At 47.3% G+C, this 22,506-nt stretch overlaps 1 protein-coding gene across 1 annotated transcript in view; it reads left to right on the forward strand.

Moving 5' to 3' along the window:
* LOC137436125 (protein mono-ADP-ribosyltransferase PARP8-like) overlaps window positions 1–22,506 on the forward strand; it is a gene marked incomplete at its 5' end in the record, with an annotated part of 97,253 nt that overhangs the window by 30,263 nt on the left and 44,484 nt on the right. Inside the window, 3 exons of the mRNA XM_078769077.1 lie at window positions 11,999–12,043; window positions 15,826–15,918; window positions 16,171–16,272. Of these exons, the coding sequence (XP_078625203.1) occupies window positions 11,999–12,043; window positions 15,826–15,918; window positions 16,171–16,272 (240 nt within the window). The remainder of the gene's footprint in view (window positions 1–11,998; window positions 12,044–15,825; window positions 15,919–16,170; window positions 16,273–22,506) is intronic.

A 22,506-nucleotide genomic window follows, 5' to 3' on the forward strand; every position in this document is an offset into this window, starting at 1 on the left:
GAGTGAAATGCCAGACTCGTCGACGCTGAGGAGGCTCTCTGAGAATGGCCAGAGAGATGGCCACTTTGACAAGCACATGATCAGAAGAACCGATTGGAGCAGAAGAAGAGCAGCAGACATTAGCAGGGAAGTTTGTCAGAACCAAGTCCAGAGGAGAAGATACTCCATTGGCTGAGATCCGGGTCGGGAAATTGACAGATTGTGTCAATCCCAGTGAGTCGCAGAAGTCCTTTGCTGAGGTGCCATGACTGTTGAGAGAGGAACCCACACCCAACCAGCTGGCATGATGACAGTTGAAATCACCACATATGAGAAAGAGAGAGTTGGGATGAGTGGATAGACGTTGGTCCATGTTGTCAGACAGTGAAATGTAAATGGAGTCATCACTGTTTGGAGGACGGAACAGAACACATATGAACAAAAGGTGGGAGCGGAGAGGAAGCCGTAGCCAGAGGTACTCCTGGGGGTGAGGAGGAGAGAGGGCAGTGCAAGGAGAGTGAGGAAGAGTTTTTGATAAAGATAGCCACCCCACCACCAGGACGAGGCTCAGGTCTATCATACCAGAGGAGGGAATAACCAGAAAGAGATATTAAGGAATCAGAGACATCTTGAAGAAGGAAAGTCTCTGTTAAGCAGATCAAGTCTGGATTGTCAGAAGCAACCTGTATGGAGAGATCAGTCAGGTTTGAGCGAAGGCCCCGGATGTTTGAGGTCCATACCGTTAATGAAGAGAGAGGAGGAGCATCGGGTACAGGACAGGGGAGGGGAGGAGTAGGGTAAGATGAGGGATGAGAGGGGGAGGTAGGGACAGCAGTTGATAGTGTGTCAGAGATTACAGAAGAGTTCCAAGAAAGAGAAGGATGAGGAGGATGAAAGGTTTGATGGTGAAGGGATGAGGCACAGTGAGGGGTTGTTTGAGGGGGAGCAGAGGAAAGTAGAAGGTTGGGGGGGGGGGGGGGTGGAGGTACGAGATAGAAGGGAGACGAAGTGGGGATGAGGCAGCTTTGAGAAGGAGGGGGGAGGAGGGAGAATTGGAGAGGAATGGTATGGGGGGAGATTTGAATGGGAGGGATTGGGGGGGGAGTTTTGAAGGGGAGTGAGGGGGGAATCTAGGAGGGGAGGGGCAAGGGGGGAGTTTAGGAGTGGAGGGGCAAGGGGGGAGTTTAGGAGTGTAGGGGCAAGGGGGGGATTTGGAGGGGAGGGGCAAGGGCGGAGTTTATGAGGGGAAGGGCAAGGAGGGAGTTTAGGAGTGGAGGGGCAAGGGGGGAGTTTAGGAGTGGAGGGGCAAGGGGGGAGTTTAGGAGTGTAGGTGCAAGGGGGGGGGGGGGATTTGGAGGGGAGGGGCAAGAGGGGAGTTTCGAAAGTGGATGATTAATGAAAGACGAACATTGATAACAAATTGGGTTTGTTGTGATTTTCAAGTTAGCAATCCGATTCAGAACGATGGAGGAGGGGTGGAATGAATGTGAATTTAGACCATGTAGTGAGGGAGACGTATTAGAGATTGAATTTCTTTTTTTTGACGTGGAATGAGATGGAGAGGAATTTGAAAAAAGCCTTTTAAATAGGAAGAAAAACAGGGTGTTGTAATATACCACTGAATAAAACACTGAAGGGGAAAGTTTCAACATATTTAAATAATATTTAAACAGAACCGTGAACAATCTTTTATGCACAAAGTACCAACGGGGGGAGAGCCGAGAGGGACCACCACGAGTCACGTGAACAGGGCAGAAGGTGGATGGCAAGGAGATAATGGGGGCGGGGCGAACAGCACACCTGGACAGAAAGTACAGGATGAGACAAAGCACACGTGGAGAAAGGAAAATAGAAGTTTTTTTTGTTTGTTTTTTGGGGGGGGGGGGGGGTGGGGGGTCGGGATTTTAAACGTTAGACAAAGAGTATTATGTTCGGGGTAGAAGGGAAAAAACTAAGAGCCAAGCAAAACGCGATGTAGGGGACTTGAGTAAACAAACACCGACGGGGGTACAAGGCCGCACATGCGGAGCAGAACACGATTAATTAATTACGAGTTACAGGAAATTCAAACCAAAACTAACTATAAACAAACAATAACGCATGGACGATAAAATAACGAGTTGAAATTTGACAAACACACGAATGAAAAAATAACCGCTTTGGATGCCCAGAGAGAACCAAGCCTCAAGGTCGGAAGCTTCAACAACTATGCCGTGTAGCACGAAATACTCGACTCGAAATACTGATTTTTTATTAATGACTATTTTAATTAAATTTCTAAAATATATATATTCAGATGAAGCACTAGTGGTTTAGTTATGCTATTAACCAATTGATTAAGAAAATATTTTTATGATAATCTTTTATTGATTTTAATTTTGCAATTAATCAATCAATTATTGTACACCTCTCCCTCCCAATGCACTCTATGAGCTGCAGGATATTTAATTATTTGGCATGGGGGCAGTGTACTTTGAATGTATCTGCACTTATCTTGTTTTCTTTCTTGTCGTACACCGCCCCTTTCCTACGCCATCTCCAGGCGCTGCATATCGTCATTGCCGGGCTCGGCAATGATGCACGCCGAAAGGGAGTACTCAGTTTTCACTCTGGTTGTTTGTTTGTTTGTTTTCTTGCTTTCTTGTTTGTCCGGGCTATATCTCAGCCATCCTTTGAGCTAGGAAGCTGAAATTTCGGCACAATAGTGAGCAAGTCCTTTGTCAAAAATGGTATTTTTTTTTTTTGATTCATCAATTAATTAATAATAATAATAATAATGCATTTCTTTTATATAGCGCTTTTCAGGAAGTCCAAAGACGCTTTGACAGAGTGCAAAACATAATGCAGAGCAAAACATAAAAACAATTGCAAAAAAAGAAGAATCAATAGGGAAATATTCAAAGCACAAAGGAGGGAGAAGGAGAGGAGATAGTCAGGGGTTAGATGCTGTGGGTTAAATGTTGAATGCAGTGTTGAACAGGTGGGTCTTGAGTGATGTTTTGAATGTGGTGAGTGAGGAGGAGTCTCTGATGGAGTTATTTAATGATGATGTCAATTGAGGAGTTATTTAATTATTAACGATTAATTAAGTAATGAGGAATTAAATCAAGTAATTAAGAACTCAGTCTTTTCGGAGAGACAAAGTGAGTGTGAGATTTGTCAGGATTGAAAGACATGTTCCAATTGTTTGACCAGTCTGATTTTGTCCAGGTCTGCAGAGAGTGAAGGGGCTGCAGACTGCCAATCGGAGGGATGAGATATGGAACGGCAGAGAATGGAGTCATCAGCAAGGAGACAGAGAGGATTTTCCAGAGTCGGACAGATCATTCATGAAGACCAGAAAAAGTACAGGGCCCAGAACACTGCCTTGAGGAACTCCAGCCTGAACAGGAATGGGGAGAAGAGAGAATTCCATTCAGGACCACACGTTGACTGCGACCAGAAAGGAAGTCTGCAAGCCATGTGTAGAGGTTTCCATGGATACGTTATGAGGAGAGTTTGGTGAGCAGAGCTGGGTGCCAGACCGTATTGAAGGCACGTGATATGTCAAGGGAGCTGGCTCTGATTTCCTGTTTGGCATTGAGGACTTCCATCCATTGTTGAGACAGCAGAAGCAGCATGTCAGAGTAGAATGACCTGCTCTGAATCCAAATTGATTATCCGAGATAAAGCCATTGGAGAGGAGGAAATGTTTGATGTCAGAAGCGATTGATTCCATGACCTTGCTGATGATTGGGAGCAGGCTGATTTGTCTGTTGTTGCAAGGATCTGTTTTTTGCACCTTTTGTGTAAAGCGGTAATGTTGGCTGATTTCCAAGCTGATGGCAGATGGCAGATGACCTTGAGCAAAAGAGGGTGAAGAGATTGGAGAGAGAGGGTGAGATAGAGCGGCGGAGTTGTTCAACGACTATTGGATAACGATAAAATTGGATGTTCATTAAATCTTGGTGTTTGTGGGAAGGACATGTGGGAAGGAGTATGGACGGTTTTGAGGGAGTTCATGGGGGTTACGGATATGGTGTGAGAAATGGAGAAGGTGAAAGGATTTTGGAGTTTGCTGATGGAGCTGATTTGTTGATTTGTAATACTCAGTTCCAGAAAGAGGATAATAAGCTTGTTACATACATGTCAGGTGGGTCGACGACAACTGTTGACTACCTGATGGTGTGTAGGCGAGATAGGGGTCACCTCTGGGACACAAAGGTGATCCCGGGGGAGGAGGCTGTTTCACAGCACCACTTGGTTGTCTGCGACATAAGGGTGAAAGGTGCGAGGAGAGCTCGGCGGGTGAAGTACCAATCGAGAATGAAGGTGTGGAGGCTGAAAGAGGTGACAGTAAGGGAGGCATTAAAAGAGAGGCTGAGTAGGGTAACGGATGATGTGGTTGAGCTTGAACGTGGTTGGATGTCAATGAAAGATAGTCTGTTGGGAGCCGTTGGTGAGGTATGTGGATGGACAAAAGGGTCACCGAGGCACTCGAAAACATGGTGGTGGGATGATGAAGTTGGAAAGAGGATTGACGAGAAGAGGAAGAATTTGAAGGAGTAGCAGAAGGCGAAGGGTACGGGAGCAGAAAAAGCAAAACATGAAAGTTATAAGGCAGCCAGGAAGGCTGCAAAGAAAGAGGTAGCAAAGGCATAGGAGGCATGTAGGAAAATGTTCGGAGAATGCTTTGATTCGGAAGAGGGTCAGAGAGCGGTATTCAGGATTGGAAAGCTGATAGCGAAAGAGAGGTGTGATGTGATGGGGGTGAGTTGTGTTACGTGCTCCTCCCCAACCCCGGTCACGGTGTACCTCCGAGCCCTGAGAGGAGTCACGGCAGAAAGATGTGTTATTCTGTATGTCAAAGATCGATGGTGAAACCACACCAAATTGTTACCAACAAACAAGTATTGTATTAAGGTCACACAAGAATAACCACAAAAACAATAGTAATCAATTGTACAACCAATATATCATTCCTATGATGGTACCATAAGTTTCGTACAAAGTAACTCACTTTGTAACTAACTAACAACAACTCCAAATGAGCGAAAAGAACATTCCCAATGTCTCTATCCCGGCATCAAGCCCAGGTCGATCCACGCTCCAGTGATCATCAGAACGATGTCGTATCAAGACCAGAGTCCCGTTAGGTTGACAGTCACACTGCCAAAGATGGGCAAAGATACCCTCAAGAGGCGACTGGGAAATCACACCTTCGGGTATGGACGTTCAACGGCTCCCAATCGGCGAACCACAGATTCCCACTCAAAATCCTCGTTGCACACACACACACACACACACCAGGTTAACGTCTGCATGTGGTGAAAATGGTTGAAGCGAGGTGAAAAACCTGGAGCGATGCGAAATCGGGCGCGAGGCAAGATGGCCAAAGGGCCCGAACCCGACGTAACGGCACTCCAATCATTCTCTTCAGAATCAACCGCAAAACCTGTCACGCAGGTTTATCTGTCACAGCGATAACTACTCTGTCGCAGGAATCCCTTTCCCAGGAAACCTAAAGTTCACTCGTGACCCTGTTCGCCAGCGTTTCCTCCAGACCTCAAAGCAGCACGGCTTTCTTGTCCGACTCACTCGCTCCGCCTCCTTTTCCTCCTTCCTCTTCTTCCTCTTCGCCTTCGTCCGGTGCCGGTTTCTTTTGAAACATTAACTTTTTTTACCTTCTGAAAACAGTAATCTCTATTTCACTTAAACGATAACAATAACAGTACATGCAACCAAAAATGTTTACAGTGGATGAGAACCACAACAATGGAAGTGACGAATCCGTAACACTTCCCCCCCCCCCCCACCCCCCCTCAAGAAAGAAAGTTTGAACATAGTGAAAACTTTCTTTGCATGCAAAAACTCTTTTAACAAACAAAAGTAAAACTCACACCCAAATGATCAATTCACGTGAGCAACAATAATGAATATTTCCCAAAATAAAGCAACAAAACTTCCAAACAACCTACAGGAATTTCCAAAGTTAGTTCACTCTGGATAAAGCATGAGCAACGACATTGTCCCTGCCCTTTACATGCTCAATTTCCAAGTTTAACTCCTCTAAAGTCAAACTCCATCTCATCAACCTCTGATTTTTATTTTTCATTTTTTTGAATGAAGGTTAAGGGGTTGTGATCAAAAATCCAAAGCAAAGCAAATCTATAGCACTTTTTCAAGGGGGCCGAGCTGAGAGCCAGGTTTCATGGTGGTTGGGTGGTGAGGCCTGGAAGTATTCACTGCATGGACGCATTTAGCGACGTGGAGTTCACAGGTTAATCCGTGAAGGAATCTTGGCTCAGCTGCTCCTGAGCACTCAGTGCTTCCAACTCTTCTCTTGATCATAAGAATCATAATCACGGTTGTAGCGTCGGTTGCTGTAGTCACGTGAGTAGCGGTCCCCATCTCGGCTACCACCGTAATAGTCATCCCGTCGAGAGTTGCCAAAACTGCGCTGCTGCTGCTGGGAGCCTCCGTAGTAATCACGACTGCGGCCGCCACCAAAACTACTACTCCCACCCCGGGAGCCACAACCACCCCTGAAACTACCTCCACGTGTTCCTCTTCTGTAGCCCCCTCGACACCCATGGCCTGCCATCTCTACCGTTATGGTCCGACCATCCAAATCCTTGCCATTCAAATCCTTTTCTGCATCTTTGGCGGCCTCTGTGTTTTCAAACGTGACAAAGCCAAACCCTCTCGACTTTTGCGTCTCCCTGTCTTTCATCAGCAGCACTTCCAAGAGTGGTCCATATTTGCCAAAGATAGAGTCCAGAACATCTTCACGAGTGTCAAAGTTCAGTCCACCTACAAAGAGCTTGCCAACATTGCCTCCATCCATGACTTGTGTGTGCTGACACTTAGTTTCAGGGTATTCGACAAGAAGTGCCTGTGCACAGCTTGACGTCAGTACCTTCTCCTTCTCTTCAGAGCGCTTCCTACCCATAGCACGAGTCGCGGCACAAGATGGAAAGATACCCGGAATCTCCTGCTTTAACTGTGCGGTGTTATTTTCCATACTGGGATTTTCAACCAACATTGGGTTACCAGAAACTCGACCACCGACCAAATCATTCCCGATAATAAAAGAGATTCCCTCTGCAGGAAGAGTGGCTTGTAAACCTACGGTGACCGGTCCTGACACCAAATCAGACTTCAAATGGATGACATGAAGTGGAGCTTTGACATACTTTTACAGGGGGTTGGTGGCTAACACCAGTTGCCGTCTTCTCTGACAATGGCAAAATGCCCTCAAGCATCAAAGATTGATGTGCTCCTGTGTCCCTCAATACCCTAACAGGTCTCTGGTTCGTTAAGTCTCCATCCAGTGACACAAACCCCTCTGAAATAAAAGGTTTGTAACCCTCTCGAACAAGGTCGTTCTGTGATGCCGTAACTTTGGCACGGGAACCTTCACAAGGCACTGTCCTCCAAGGACGATTTCTCGCATTGGCCAATGCATTCGGAATTGCACTAGTTTGACTCCGCTCATGATTTTTCCTTTTCAGGGCGTAACATTGGGACATCAAATGCCCAGGTTTCTTGCCAAAAGCGCAAGTAGGCCCGGAGGAAAAACTAGTGGTCTGCCTCGGGCCCCCCGGAAGATATGTATGTCTTGGAAATGCAGTCTTCTGATCCCTAAAAGTCGCGGTATCAGATTTGTCCCCATAGTCATCTCTTGGCCTCCTCCATGAATATTTGTTCTCCGAACCTGATTTACCATAACTCCCCTGGCTAACTCTAGGCGGGAAGTTAGGTTTGTGGAACCCCATCTTGTGTGTCAAGGCATAGTCATCTGCCACCGTTGCTGCCTCATACAACTCTGGTACTTTCTTTTCATCCAGATGTACTTTAATGTCCACGTGGACACACTGTTTGAATTCCTCCACCAATATCAATTGTCATAACAGGTTGAAGTCTTTCCCAATCTCCTTCGAGTCACACCACCTATCAAACATGGTTTCCTTCATTCTGGCAAACTCCACTTGGGTCTTACTCTCCCTCTTCCTGGCATTCCTGAATTTTTGCCAGTAAGCTTCAGGGACCATAACATCGGCTTTGAGAATGGCTTTCTTCACTATCTCATAATCTGCACATTGGTCAATCGGTAAAGCCGAATAGATATCTTGAGCTTTACCCACCAGAACACTTTGCACTAACATAGTCCAGGACCCCACAGGCCATTTTAGCATTTGAGCCACTTTCTCAAAGTGTGAAAAAAACTTGGCTACCTCCTTTTCATTGAAGGGTGGAACCAGCCTCACATGCCTACCATCATCCCAAGAGTTCTGACTAGTTGGCGAACTAGCCAGCATGGATACTACTTCTCTCCGTTCTCCCAGTAATTCCAGCTGCTTGAGTTTAAGTTCCTTCTGATACTCCATGTCCCGTTCCTTTAACTCCCTTTCGGCTCTCCTTTCCTCTGCTCTTTCCTCTGCTCTTCTTTCTTCTTCAGCTCTCCTTTCCTCTGCTCTTCTGTCCTCGAGTTCTCGTTCCTGTTCTGCTCTTCTTTCCTCGAGTTCCTTTTCTCCTTTCCTCTGCTCTTTCCTCTGCTCTTCTTTCCTCGAGTTCTCGTTCCTGTTCTGCTCTTTCCTTTTCTGCTTTCCTTTCCTCTGCTCTTTCCTCTGCTCTTCTTTACTCGGCTTTCCATTCCAACTCTTTTAACCTTTCCTGGCTCTGCAGTTGCATCTCCAATTTCCGGAGCTCCACATTTCCTTTTTCCTCGGGTAACCAATCCAAGGCAACCTCTTTCCATGTTCCTTGTCCCACTAGAGACTCTACCACCAATGTCTGCATCTCTGCTTTCTTCATATTAACTCGGACCTCCAAGTTAAAATATTTGGCCAGTATCATGAGTTCCGATCTTTTTAACGCCTGGAACTGTGCCTCATTAGGGGACGCCGCAAACTTTTCTGCATCAAACACCATGGTGACTATCAGTTAGCACCTGTTAACCTTCACACAAAAAATTTGAATTAAAAAAATTTTTTGGGGGGGAATGTTAGAAAAATTCCAAATTTGGGAATTTTGGGAATGTTAGGGAATTCTATCCCGGACGAGGCCCCCAATTTCTGTTACGTGCTCCTCCCCAAACTCCGGTCATGGTGTACCTCCGAGCCCCGAGAGGAGTCACGGCAGAAAGATGTGTTATGACTAGTTGTTTGTCAGTATGTCAAAGATCGATGGTGAAACCACACCAAATTGTTACCAACAAACAAGTATTGTATTAAGGTCACACAAGAATAACAGCACAAAAACAATAGTAATCAATTGTACAACCAATATATCATTCCTATGATGGTACCATCAGTTTCATACAAAGTAACTCACTGTGCTCCACATGAGCGAAAAGAACATTCCCAATGTCTCTATCCCGGCATCAAGCCCAGGTCGATCCATGCTCCAGTGATCGTCAGAACAATGTCGTATCGAGACTAGAGTCCCGTTGGGTTGACAGTCACACTGCCAAAGATGGGCAAAGGTACCCTCAAGAGGCGACTGGGAAATCACACCTCCGGGTATGGACGTTCAACGGCTCCCAATCGGCGAACCACAGATTTCCACTCAAAATCCTCGTTACACACACACACCAGGTTAACATCTGGATGCGGTGAAAATGGTTGAAGCTAGGTGAAAAACCTGGAGCGATGCGAAATCGGGCGCGAGGCAAGATGGCCAACGGGCCCGTACTCGACGTAACGGCACTCCAATGATTCTCTTCGGGATCAACCGGAAAACCTGTCACACAGGTTTATCTGTCACAGCGATAACAACTCTGTCGCAGGAATCCCTTTCCCAGGAAACCTAAAGTTCACTCGTGACCCCCGTTCGCCAGCGTTTCCTCCAGACCTCAAAGCAGCTCGGCTTTCTTGTCCGACTCACTCACTCGCTCCGCCTCCTTTTCCTCCTTCCTCTTCTTCCTCTTCTTCCTCTTCGTCGTCATCCGGTTCCGGTTTCTTTTAAAACATTAACTTTTTTAACCTTCTGAAAACAGTAATCTCTATTTCACTTAAGCGATAACAATAATAGCACATGCAACCAAAAATGTTTACAGTGGATGAGAACTACAACAACGGAAGTGACGAATCCATAACAGTTGCTTGAAGGATGAAGTGGGACAAATCGTTGTGGACCCAGATGGAATTAAAGGAAGATGGAAAAGATATATGGAAATGCTGTTGAATACAGAGAATGAATGGGATGGCAACGTAGAGAGTAACCCAGTTTTAGGACCGGCAGAGAAGATAACTGGGAAGGAAGTTGAGGAAGCGATAAAAGCAATGAAGAGTAGAAAAGCGGGAGGGCCGACGGGAGTTGTGGGAGATATGTTGAAGGCAGTAGGAAGTTGGGGTGTGAAGAGAATGACCGAGATCTGTAATCTGGTGGTGAAAGAAGGCCGCATTCCAGTGGATTGGGAACTGAGTACCCTCGTCCCTCTATACAAGAGGAAAGGTGACTCTCTGGAGTGTGACTCATACCGAGCGATAAAGTTATTGGAGCATGGAATGAAGGTATTGGAAAGGGTGTTGGAGAGGAGGATAAGGAAGAAGGTGAAGATCGACGAAATGCAGTTTGGATTTATGCCAGGAAGAGGAATGACAGACATGCTCTTTATTGTGAGGCAGTTGCAGGAGAAGTATATGGAGAAGAGGAAGGAGTTGTTTCTTGGGTTTGTTGATCTGGGGAAAGCATTCGATAGGGTTCCACGTGAAGTATTGACATGGGCATTGAGGAAGTTAGAAGTGGAGGAATGGTTGATCAGAGTGGTGATGGCAATGTTCAAAAGAGCGTGCACAGCTGTAAGGACGAAGGACGGGAACAGTGGTGAGTTTGAGGTGGAGGTGGGAGTGCATCAGGGGTCGGTACTAAGTCCACTACTATTTGTAGCTGTGATGGAGGTGTTGGCTCAGAACGTAAAGGAGGGTTTCCCGTGGGAGTTGTTGTATGCAGATGATCTGGTGTTGATTGCGGAAAGTATGGATGGACTGACGGAAAAGATGAACAAGTTGAAGGAATGTATGGAGACAAAAGGTCTGAAGGTGAATATAGGAAAGACGAAGGTGATGGCAAGTGGTAAAGCATGTGGTGAGGTGGAAAGAACTGGGAAGTGGCCATGTGCTGTTTGCAGGAAGGGTGTCGGAGTGAACTCCATTCAATGTACAATGTGTGCTGAGTGGGTTCATCAAAAATGTAGTGGTCTGAGAGGGTCATTAACCAGTGTGGCAGCTACATTCAAATGTAAGGTGTGCACAGAGGGAGCTGCAGATGGAGGAAATGTTGAGTTGGATCTTGGAGACGGCGTGAAGCTGGAAGGTGTGAAAACATTTTGTTATCTCGGAGACATGCTGAATGGAGAAGGTGGATCAGACTCGGCAATGGTTGCTTGAGTGAGATGTGCATGGAAGAAGTTTCGGGAACTGAGTGGCGTGCTGATGAGGAGGGGAGTTTCGTTGAAGCTGAAGGGAAAGGTGTATGCTGCATGTGTGAGAAGTGTTGTGATTTATGGGAGCGAGACGGGTGATGGATGTAGAGCAGCAACGAAGGCTGGAAAGGGTGGAAATGCGAATGGTTCGGTGGATGTGCGGAGTATCGTTGAGAGAGAGGAAGACAAATGATGAATTGCGAAAGATGATGGGAATAGAGCCTGTGATTGATGCTGTGAAGAGGAACAGGTTGAGATGGTTTGGTCACGTGTTGAGGAAGGATGAAAGTGACTGGTTGAGAAGAGTGATGGAAATGAATGTAGAAGGAAGTAGAGGACGGGGAAGACCGAGAACGACTTGGCTTGAGATGGTGGAAGGAGAAATGCTGGCAAGGGGGTTAACAAGGAGAGATGCAGAAAATAGGGCAAAATGGAGAAGATTGTCATGGGGACCGCAAGGCTCACCCCCGCTCTAGCAGGGAAAATGGCCTTAAAATGCATGTTGTTGTTGTTGTTGTTGTTGTATTAAATCTTGGTGTTGGTGTTCAATGACTTGAGTACCTATAAATTTGCCTACCTTTTATGACCTTTCTATTGTTGTTTCTCTTTCAGGATTCTCCAGTTCTCCCACTATCAGAACAGGGAATCCTCATGGAGGTAAGCTTCCATCATTGGTTCATGAAGGTGTGATTCCTTTAACTTGTTTGATTCCTTGTGAAGGTTGTTTGTTTTTGTATATCTTGGTGCATTTGTATTTCTTTTCCAAACTAGTTTTGTCTCGAGGTGACACAAGACACAACACGAAGTGACCAGTGATGATTTGTTTTCGTTTTGTCTCGTTATGTATTTTGAAAGTACACCAGTTAGGCTAATGCATTAATTTTTGTGTTTCTGGAACAACAAGTGAATCCACTTGGATTCCGCCCAGGTTGGCACATGGAAATTATGATGTAGCATAATTATCATCTCGGGTCAAGATTTGAAATTATGCCATGGTTTTTGTAAAATTGCTACTAGTATTCACATTATGTACTTTCACCAAAACATACATCATCATAGAAACATACATAGAATTTGGGTCCTCTGGGTCATTTGGGTCCTCTGGGTCATTTGGGTCCTCTGGGTCATTTGGGTCCTCTGGGTCATTTGGGTCCTCTGGGTCATTTGGGTCCTCTGGGTCATTTGGGTCCTCTGGGTCATTTGGGTCCTCTGGGTCATTTGGGTCCTCTGGGTCATTTGGGTCAGTTGGGTCCTCTGGGTCATTTGGGTCCTCTGGGTCATTTGGGTCCTCTGGGTCATTTGGGTCCTCTGGGTCATTTGGGTCATTTGGGTCCTCTGGGTCCTCTGGGTCCTTTGGGTCCTCTGGGTCCTCTGGGTCATTTGGGTCCTCTGGGTCCTCTGGGTCATTTGGGTCCTCTGGGTCCTCTGGGTCATTTGGGTCCTCTGGGTCATTTGGGTCATTTGGGTCCTCTGGGTCATTTGGGTCCTCTGGGTCATTTGGGTCCTCTGGGTCATTTGGGTCCTCTGGGTCATTTGGGTCCTCTGGGTCATTTGGGTCCTCTGGGTCATTTGGGTCCTCTGGGTCATTTGGGTCCTCTGGGTCATTTGGGTCCTCTGGGTCATTTGGGTCCTCTGGGTCATTTGGGTCCTCTGGGTCATTTGGGTCCTCTGGGTCATTTGGGTCCTCTGGGTCATTTGGGTCCTCTGGGTCATTTGGGTCCTCTGGGTCATTTGGGTCCTCTGGGTCCTCTGGGTCCTCTGGGTCATTTGGGTCCTCTGGGTCCTCTGGGTCATTTGGGTCCTCTGGGTCCTCTGGGTCCTCTGGGTCATTTGGGTCCTCTGGGTCATTTGGGTCCTCTGGGTCATTTGGGTCCTCTGGGTCCTCTGGGTCATTTGGGTCCTCTGGGTCATTTGGGTCCTCTGGGTCATTTGGGTCCTCTGGGTCATTTGGGTCCTCTGGGTCATTTGGGTCCTCTGGGTCATTTGGGTCATTTGGGTCCTCTGGGTCATTTGGGTCCTCTGGGTCATTTGGGTCCTCTGGGTCATTTGGGTCCTCTGGGTCATTTGGGTCCTCTGGGTCATTTGGGTCCTCTGGGTCATTTGGGTCATTTGGGTCATTTGGGTCCTCTGGGTCATTTGGGTCCTCTGGGTCATTTGGGTCCTCTGGGTCATTTGGGTCATTTGGGTCCTCTGGGTCATTTGGGTCCTCTGGGTAATTTGGGTCCTCTGGGTCCTCTGGGTCATTTGGGTCCTCTGGGTCATTTGGGTCATTTGGGTCATTTGGGTCCTCTGGGTCATTTGGGTCCTCTGGGTAATTTGGGTCCTCTGGGTCCTCTGGGTCCTCTGGGTCATTTGGGTCATTTGGGTCCTCTGGGTCATTTGGGTCCTCTGGGTCATTTGGGTCCTCTGGGTCATTTGGGTCCTCTGGGTCATTTGGGTCCTCTGGGTCATTTGGGTCCTCTGGGTCATTTGGGTCCTCTGGGTCATTTGGGTCCTCTGGGTCATTTGGGTCCTCTGGGTCATTTGGGTCCTCTGGGTCATTTGGGTCCTCTGGGTCATTTGGGTCCTCTGGGTCATTTGGGTCCTCTGGGTCATTTGGGTCCTCTGGGTCATTTGGGTCCTCTGGGTCATTTGGGTCCTCTGGGTCATTTGGGTCCTCTGGGTCATTTGGGTCCTCTGGGTCATTTGGGTCCTCTGGGTCATTTGGGTCCTCTGGGTCATTTGGGTCCTCTGGGTCATTTGGGTCCTCTGGGTCATTTGGGTCCTCTGGGTCATTTGGGTCCTCTGGGTCATTTGGGTCCTCTGGGTCATTTGGGTCCTCTGGGTCATTTGGGTCCTCTGGGTCATTTGGGTCCTCTGGGTCATTTGGGTCATTTGGGTCCTCTGGGTCATTTGGGTCCTCTGGGTCATTTGGGTCATTTGGGTCCTCTGGGTCATTTGGGTCCTCTGGGTCATTTGGGTCATTTGGGTCCTCTGGGTCATTTGGGTCCTCTGGGTCATTTGGGTCCTCTGGGTCATTTGGGTCATTTGGGTCCTCTGGGTCATTTGGGTCCTCTGGGTCATTTGGGTCCTCTGGGTCATTTGGGTCCTCTGGGTCATTTGGGTCCTCTGGGTCATTTGGGTCCTCTGGGTCATTTGGGTCCTCTGGGTCATTTGGGTCATTTGGGTCCTCTGGGTCATTTGGGTCCTCTGGGTCATTTGGGTCCTCTGGGTCATTTGGGTCCTATATTCCTATCCTATAACATATATATCTCCTATAACCTATCCTATAAATATAGATTTGATGACGTCATGTTTACACATCTGAGCGACAGAAATGAGCGACAGAAATGAGCGACAGAAATGGGTGACAGAAACTAGCTTCACTTTTGAGCGCCCGAAATTCCCAGGCAAACGCTATAACGCACCAGGTTTACAACCTGTGCGTTAATAACTGAACAGAAAGGAGCAAGGAGACACAGTGCAATATTAGCTTATATTAAACAGTCTTACTTATAAACCCAGGGACAAGACAAAAGACAGACTACGAGCACACTTACACGGGGGATGATGGCAGGAACGAATGCCGGAGGTGGATAGCTGGAGGGAGAGGAGGGTCCACGGGAACTGGGTCACGGCCGGGCCGCCGTCAACGCCCAAGCTGCGGTCGTGCGAGCCGCCGTGGTACGAGCTCCGCCGGTTCAAGCGGTTGCTGCTGTTTGAGCTCCGCTGGTTCAAGCTGCTCCTGCGTACCGCTGCGTCGCGTGCTCTCCAACCGGTTTTGTTCTCTCGTCTCCCCCTGTGCAGGACTCATCTCCCTCGGGGGCGTCCCACCGCGGGTTATATATGCCATGCCCTCAAACCTTCGCGAACCTCCTCGACGGTTCTCTCCGCGCTCTCTCAAAGCCAAACCCCTCATCCTTGGTTGGTCGGCAAGGGCTGGCTCACTCCTCCCCTCTATGACGAGGTGGAGACACGCCTTTCTTCTCCGAGGTTACCTCGTGGTCAATGGAGGCAATTGCAGCAGACCTGGCAAACCTGGCACTTTGAAGATGCTTTACCTCGTGGTCAATGGAGGCAATTGCAGCAAACCTGGCAAACCTGGCACTTTGAAGATGCCATGGGGCGTCGGAGGGACCTGTCTTATTTAATTGATGCAACGTAATGAACTAGTGGATCACAGAACCTTATACTGACATTCATTGAGGACATAACTAGAGGGGAACTTAGGATTGGCTACGTGTGTGCGATGGCTTAACTAAGGACGACCTTTGATCTTTCTTTACACTACGGAGGGTGATATTTACACAACAAAACAACCACAATTCTCAAATCCGTTACAATACTTTGATTTATCAAACCGAGCAATCAGTAACTTACCTTAGCACTCGTGGGCCACTGGGCCATAATGTTTGTCATGAGCATATTGTACATATAACTTTATTGTGCTGCCCTCGCAGGTAATATACCATGTCATTCGAAATGCTCAAGCGCTAAGCGGGCTCCCTCTCCTGTCTGATGCTCCATACATCTCCGTGGACGAATTGCCGAAGGTTAGTCCATCGGATGACTTTAAAGCTAGCAACTCCATTTTGCTTCACAATTTTACTTCACTTGCACTCCACTTTTCAAACAAAGGCCGAGTAATACAGATTTTTAGATCCCGCAACAAAGTGATGAGAATGTGGCCACAACTCGTTTAAGATTTGGAAAGCTAATGATTCCCGGAAGCCGGTGTTTGTTTTTATTTTTTGAGGATACCTTTCGAATGAAAACTTTTTGTTCCTTTCCTTCTTCTTTTCTAGTTTCCACAGTCCACATTGTGCATCAGAGATACCTGCAACGCAACATTTCAAAGAATGACAGATCCTTCCAAGGTCGAAATCGAAGTTTCAACCAGTGCTCCAGTGAGAACATTTTCTTCCACTTTTGTATACATAATCGAGGCCCGGTGTTGGCTTAGCGGTTAGGGTGCCGGCTTGGGATCCTAGGATCCTGGGTTCGAATCCCGGTCGATCGCTGAATTAACACGAGGGGGGTTGACTCAGCCTGTCATCCTTCCGAGGTCGGCAAATGAGTACCAGCTTGCTGGGATGAATGATCCCGGTGTGTACCCCGGTTTAGAATAGGTACCGTATCCCTGCGCATCGTAAGAGCGTGACCAAGGGTTGGCGCCAGGAAGGGCATCCGGCCATAAAACATTGCCTCAAACAGGGAACCATGATTGTCATGGGGCCCGCAAGGCTAACCCCCGCTGTAGCGGGGAAAATGGCCTTAAAACGATCATTCATTCATTCATTCATACATAATCGAGGCTCGTGAAAGAGCTAACATTTATCACACAAACAAATCAAACAGACAAAGAACCAAAGTATATAAAAAGGGGAGCGATAGACAAGATGGGGAGAGAAGGGAAAGCACATAAACACAACATTTGTGAGGGACATCGGGAATGTGTGGGAGGGAGAGGGCTTGGGGGGAGGCGGCGTGGGAAGGGGGGGGGGGGGTGGGTGAAGTATCAACACAAGGACACCAAGGACTTCCAGGAAAATAAGTTGGTATTTCAAAAAAGAGGATTTGGGGTGAAATTAGCGGGGGTGGAAAAGATCAAGGTTTTGGATGGGGGAAGATAAGAGATGGTGGTGAACAGCTGTTTTAAAGACCTGGAGGGAGGAGTGGGATTGAAGGGAGTGTGGGAGTTTGTTCCAGAGGTGGGAGAAAAGAGGAATGAAAGAGTGAAGGTGAGCAGAGAGTCTTGATTTTGGCAGTTTAACCATGAGAGGGTTGCAGGCTTATCTTGTGCGACCTTTCGGAATATTTGGGGGACAGAGCCCAGAGAAAGCTGGAGGAGCAAGGCCGGAGAGGAGTCGGTAGAAGACAGAAAGACCACCAACCTGCCTGCGGTGAGTAAGTGAAAGGCCCTCAGAGGTAGCTTCATCACGGTTGAATTTTGATCTGCAACTCACACTCACACAAACATTGCTTTGTCTGTTTAGCATGCTGAGAGCCCAGATTCAAATCGAATGAATGGATATGTGCATTGTGTGATGATCTCAATGCATTCGTTCAAATGTCCCCGTCTCCTGATGTCCTTGTCCTGCACGTCATTTATGTAAAATGAATGCTGAAGGAACATTTCAAGGAAATACAAAGGGGAATTTGGACCCAGATGCAGTGAGAAGTTAAAGTTTAGTTTCTTGCGGAGTCTCTATCTCTATCTCTCTATCTCTATCTCTATCTCTATCTCTATCTCTCTCCCCCTCCCTCTTCTCTCTGTCTCTCTCTCTCCCCCTCCCTCTTCTCTCTGTCTCTCTCTCTCCCCCTCCCTCTTCTCTCTGTCTCTCTCTCTCCCCCTCCCTCTTCTCCCTCTTCTCTCTCTCTCTCTCTCTCTCTCCCTCTCTCTCTCTCTCTCTCTCTCACTCTCACTCTCACTCTCACTCTAACTCTCTCTAACTCTCTCTAACTCTGTCATGGGCCTGACTTTGTGAAGGCAGGGACACACCATCCTGGATGAGGGAGATATCTGGGTCGCACCTGGAAGATTAACCGGCTGTCTCCATGCTACGTGCTTGTTGGGGATAGCTCAGAGGTGATATTCAAGATCCTATGGTGTCCTTTGTGAAGGCTGTGTGAGTTATTGCCGGTATCCTGAACAAATTTCAAATCTTCACCACCTTTCCTGTTATCCTATTGTGTCCTGATCCGTTCAGTGTCCTAATACCAGCTAGCTCTTCCACGAGCCTCGACTATGCATAAAAATATTTTTTGTTAAAGGTCTAAAAGCCGAAAGAGCCTTAAGGGGTCGAAATATTTATGCTGTGTGAGGGGTCTAAATGTCGAAAAGGGTATGTCCCAATATAAGTTGGAGTTTAAAGGGTCTAAAGTGGTCTATTGCATGTAAGGATTTAAAGGGGTTTAAAGCATATATAGGTGTAAGCGGTCGAATGGGATCTGAGGGGTCGTAAGGGTCTATTGGTCCATGGGGTCTCATGGATCTAAAAAATCTCAAGAGTCCGTTCCAAAAGTAATTACAGTCTAATTGATGGACATGTCTGAAGGGTTAAGTCTAACCCTAACAACTCAAAGGTTTAAGTGGTTTAAAAGGTTGAAAGGGTCAAGGGGTGCAAGCAGTCTAATGGGTCTTGAGGGTCTAAACTAAAGTGTTAAAGTGCTATTAGTAGTTTTCAAGGGTCCACTAGTCGAATGGTTATATGGGTTTTAAAGGTCCATCGTGTACATTCCAATAGTAGTTGGGGTCTTTAAAGGGCCTATCAGGTCTGAAAGAGTCTGTAGGGTATTTGAAGGGCCTTGAGGGATTTGAAGGGTAGAAAGCATCAAAAGGGTCTAAACTGGACTGTTCCTCCTCTGCCAGCCCTACACCCCCATCCCAACTCTCTGCTATCCTCTCCCCCTTTCTTTCCCGTTCGTCATAGCAAGAGGGTATGGATGAAATTAAGCGGTTAAAATTTAACGAAGAGGTTCACTTACATTGAATTATGATTAAGAGGTTTCAATGAAACAACACGAAACATCATCTGAGATGAAGCAACTCACGATATGTGAGGGCCTTTCAATTTTAAAACATGTCTTACATTTTGAGTTAATTAGTTAATTGGACGATCTCGCAAGATCACGGCGAGGTCACGTCTTTTCGAAGCTGCTCCATGCGCTCACGCTCTCGAAGCTAAGTGATCTTTCACAATCGTGTTTTTGTCGAGACTGTATCGATCTTTCGGTGTGTGTACCTATAGCGTATCTTTTGGAAAATTTTCGGTGCTAATTTTTTCGTACATGTATACACACTCGTCGGTTAATGGTATCGAGTATTCTGCGGCCTAGTACTCGTAGGCTTAGACTACCGTACCGTCTCCGACCTTGTGGTTGTGTTTTTCTCTCAGCGATTCGTCGAATGTGCTGAAATTATTTTCGTTCACTGTTTCGTCCCAGTCGTTCACCCCATACCTCCTTGTTTAATATCTGTACTCACAAAAAAAAAAAAAAAAATAACCCCAAAAAATATTTCCTTCCCAGGTCTTATTCGTTTATTTGTTGTTCTTATTTGTTCGTTCGTTCTTCGTTCATGATCACGCAATCACGTGGTTAGAAATGTATAATCTCTCCCCTGAACAACTATTTTCTCTCATATATTATAACACCCTTTTCTTCTTTTCCTACAAAAGGATGCTTTCGTCTTGCTCACCAAATCTATTCATTCCAAAAAATATATATAATACCATCTCTTACAGTTCCTCCTTTCTACATTCCCTAAACTATCCAGAACTCCACCCCTCCTCCAGTGTCCTCAAACGTATTTTTGACTCGAAGGTCTCAAACTCATTTTGCAAAAAATGTTCGTTTCCCATGAATAGTACACTTTTCAAAATCCAATCTCACCCCTCCCCTCCAAATCCTCCCCATCACCCATCCCTTTCAAATCTCCCCCCTTGCCCCTTCCCTCCCCTCCCTCCTAAACTCCCCCCACACCCCTCCCCTCCGAGACTCTCCCTCGCTCCTCCCCTCCGAGACTCCCCTCTCACCCCTCCTCCTCAAAGCATCCTCCCTGCTTCTTCCCCCTTCCAACTTTCACCTTCATCTCCCCAAACCTTCTGCCTCGCTCTTCCCCTCCTCAAATAACACCTCACTGTGCCTCACCCAATCTCCATCAAACCTTTTGTCCGCCCCATTCTTCCCTTTCTCCAAGCTATTCTGAAATCTCTGACACACCTTCAACAGCTCTCCCTACCTCTTCCTCCTCTTCCACATCTTACCCTACCCCTCCCCCCCCCCTGTTCTGGACCCGATGCTCCCCCTTCCTCTTCATTAACGGTATGGACCTCAAACATCCGGGGCCTTCACTCAAACTTGACTGACCTCTCCATACAGGTTGCTTCTGACAAACCAGATGTGATCTGCTTAACAGAAACCTTCCTCCTTCATGATGTCTCCGATGCCTTGGTATCTCTCCCAGGTTACTCCCTCCTCCGGTATGATAGACCTGAGCCTCGTCCTGGAGGTGGGGTTGCTATCTTTATAAAAAACTCTCTTCCTCACTCGCCCTCCACTGCCCTCTCTCCACCTCACCCCCAGGAATACCTTTGGCTACGGCTTCCCCTTCGCTCCCACCTTTTGTTCATATGTGTGTTGTACCGTCCACCAAACAGCGATGACTCCATCTACATCTCACTGTCTGATAATATGGACCAACTTCTATCTACCCATCCCAACTCTCTCTTCCTCATATGTGGTGATTTCAATTGTCACCATGCCAGTTGGCTGGGTGTGGGTACCTCTCTCACCAGCCATGGCTCTTCAGCAAAGGACTTCTGCGACTCACTGGGACTGACACAATCTGTCAATTTCCCGACCCGGATCTCAGTCAACGGAGCATCTTCACTTCTGGATTTGGTTATGACAAACTTCCCTGAAAATGTCTGCTGCTCTTCTTCTGCTCCAATCGGCTCATCTGATCATGTGCTTGTCAAAGTGGACATCTCTCTGACCATTCTCAGAGAGCTTCCTCAGCGTCGACGAGTCTGGCATTTCACTCAGGCCAACTGGCACGGTCTTCAAGCAGCCATCAATCATCTGGACTGGTCTCCCATCTCTACCGCCTCTGACATCAACTCATCCTGGGAATTCTTTCAAAGTAAATTGCTCTCTCTCATGCACAGATTTATCCCATCTCGTCTTCAGTTGTCATACCCTTCCTCCCGTCCATGGTACACGGAATCTTGTGGTGAGGCTGTTGCCCTGAAACAACTTGCTTTCGTCTCCTGGAAAGCAAATCCAACGGAAGGAAATCTCATTTCCTTTCACAAAGCCCGAAACAAGTGTGTGTCCACCCTCAGGAGAGCCAGGAAACAATATCTCACCATTCTCAAGACCGAACTCTCTTATCTGTCTCCCTCTTCCAAATCCTGGTGGCGTCTGGTCAAATCTGTTTCTGGTGTTTGTTCCCCCTCCATCCCCTCCCTCACCTCAAACGGCTTAACGGCTGACTCCGCACGTGAAAAAGCTGAATGCCTCAACTCTGTGTTTGCCTCTAAATCTTGTGTCCCAAACCCATCCCTCTCTGTACCCACCGTACCCAGTCGTACCCAGCTGCTCCTGGACTCTGTGTCCTTTCCTCCTGACAAGGTGGAAAAGTTTCTGTCAACCCTCGACTCTGATTCTGCAACTGGTCCTGACGGCATCAGCCCACGGGTCCTAAAATCATGTTCTTCTGCTCTTTCACTCCCTCTTTCTGTTCTCTTCACCCTCTCTTTTGCTCAAGGTCATCTGCCATCTGCTTGGAAATCAGCCAACATCACCGCTTTGCACAAAAAAGGTGCAAAAACAGATCCCAGCAACTACAGACCAATCAGCCTTCACCCAATTATCAGCAAAGTCATGGAATCCATCATTGCTTCAGATATTAAATCTTTCCTCTTCTCCAATGGATTGATCTCTGATCATCAATTTGGTTTCAGACCTGGTCACTCTACTCTGGACATGCTGCTTCTGCTTTCTCAACAATGGATGGAGGTCCTCAACGCCAAACAGGAAATTAGAGCTGTCTCCCTTGACATTTCACGTGCCTTCGATACGGTCTGGCACCCTGCTCTGCTCACCAAACTCTCCTCCTTTGGTATCCATGCAAATCTCCACGCATGGCTGGCGGACTTCCTCTCTGGTCGTAGTCAACGTGTGGCCCTGAATGGGTTTCTCTCATCTCCTCTTCCTGTTCAGGCTGGAGTTCCCCAAGGTAGTGTTCTGGGCCCTGTGCTTTTTCTGGTCTTCATCAATGATCTCTCTGACTCTCTTGAAAATCCTCTCTATCTCTTTGCTGACGACTCTACTCTCTGTCGCTCCATTCCTCATCCCTCAGATCGGCAGTCTGCAGCCTCCTCACTCTCTGCAGACCTGGACAAAATCACAGACTGGTCAAACAAGTGGAACATGTCTTTCAATCCTGACAAATCTCACACTCTTACAATGTCTCTCCGAAAGGACCGACTGGACAACCCTCCCATATACTTTCTCAACAATCCTCTCCAAGAAGTTCTGTCGCTCAAGCTTTTGGGTCTCACTATCTGCCATGATCTTTCTTGGGAAAACCACATTTCCAAGCTGGCCTCCAAAGCCAGTCGCCGACTGGGCAT

Source organism: Myxine glutinosa, unplaced genomic scaffold (assembly GCF_964187855.1).
Source record: "Myxine glutinosa unplaced genomic scaffold, kmMyxGlut1.1 SCAFFOLD_1075, whole genome shotgun sequence".
Taxonomy (NCBI): Eukaryota; Metazoa; Chordata; class Myxini; order Myxiniformes; family Myxinidae; genus Myxine; species Myxine glutinosa.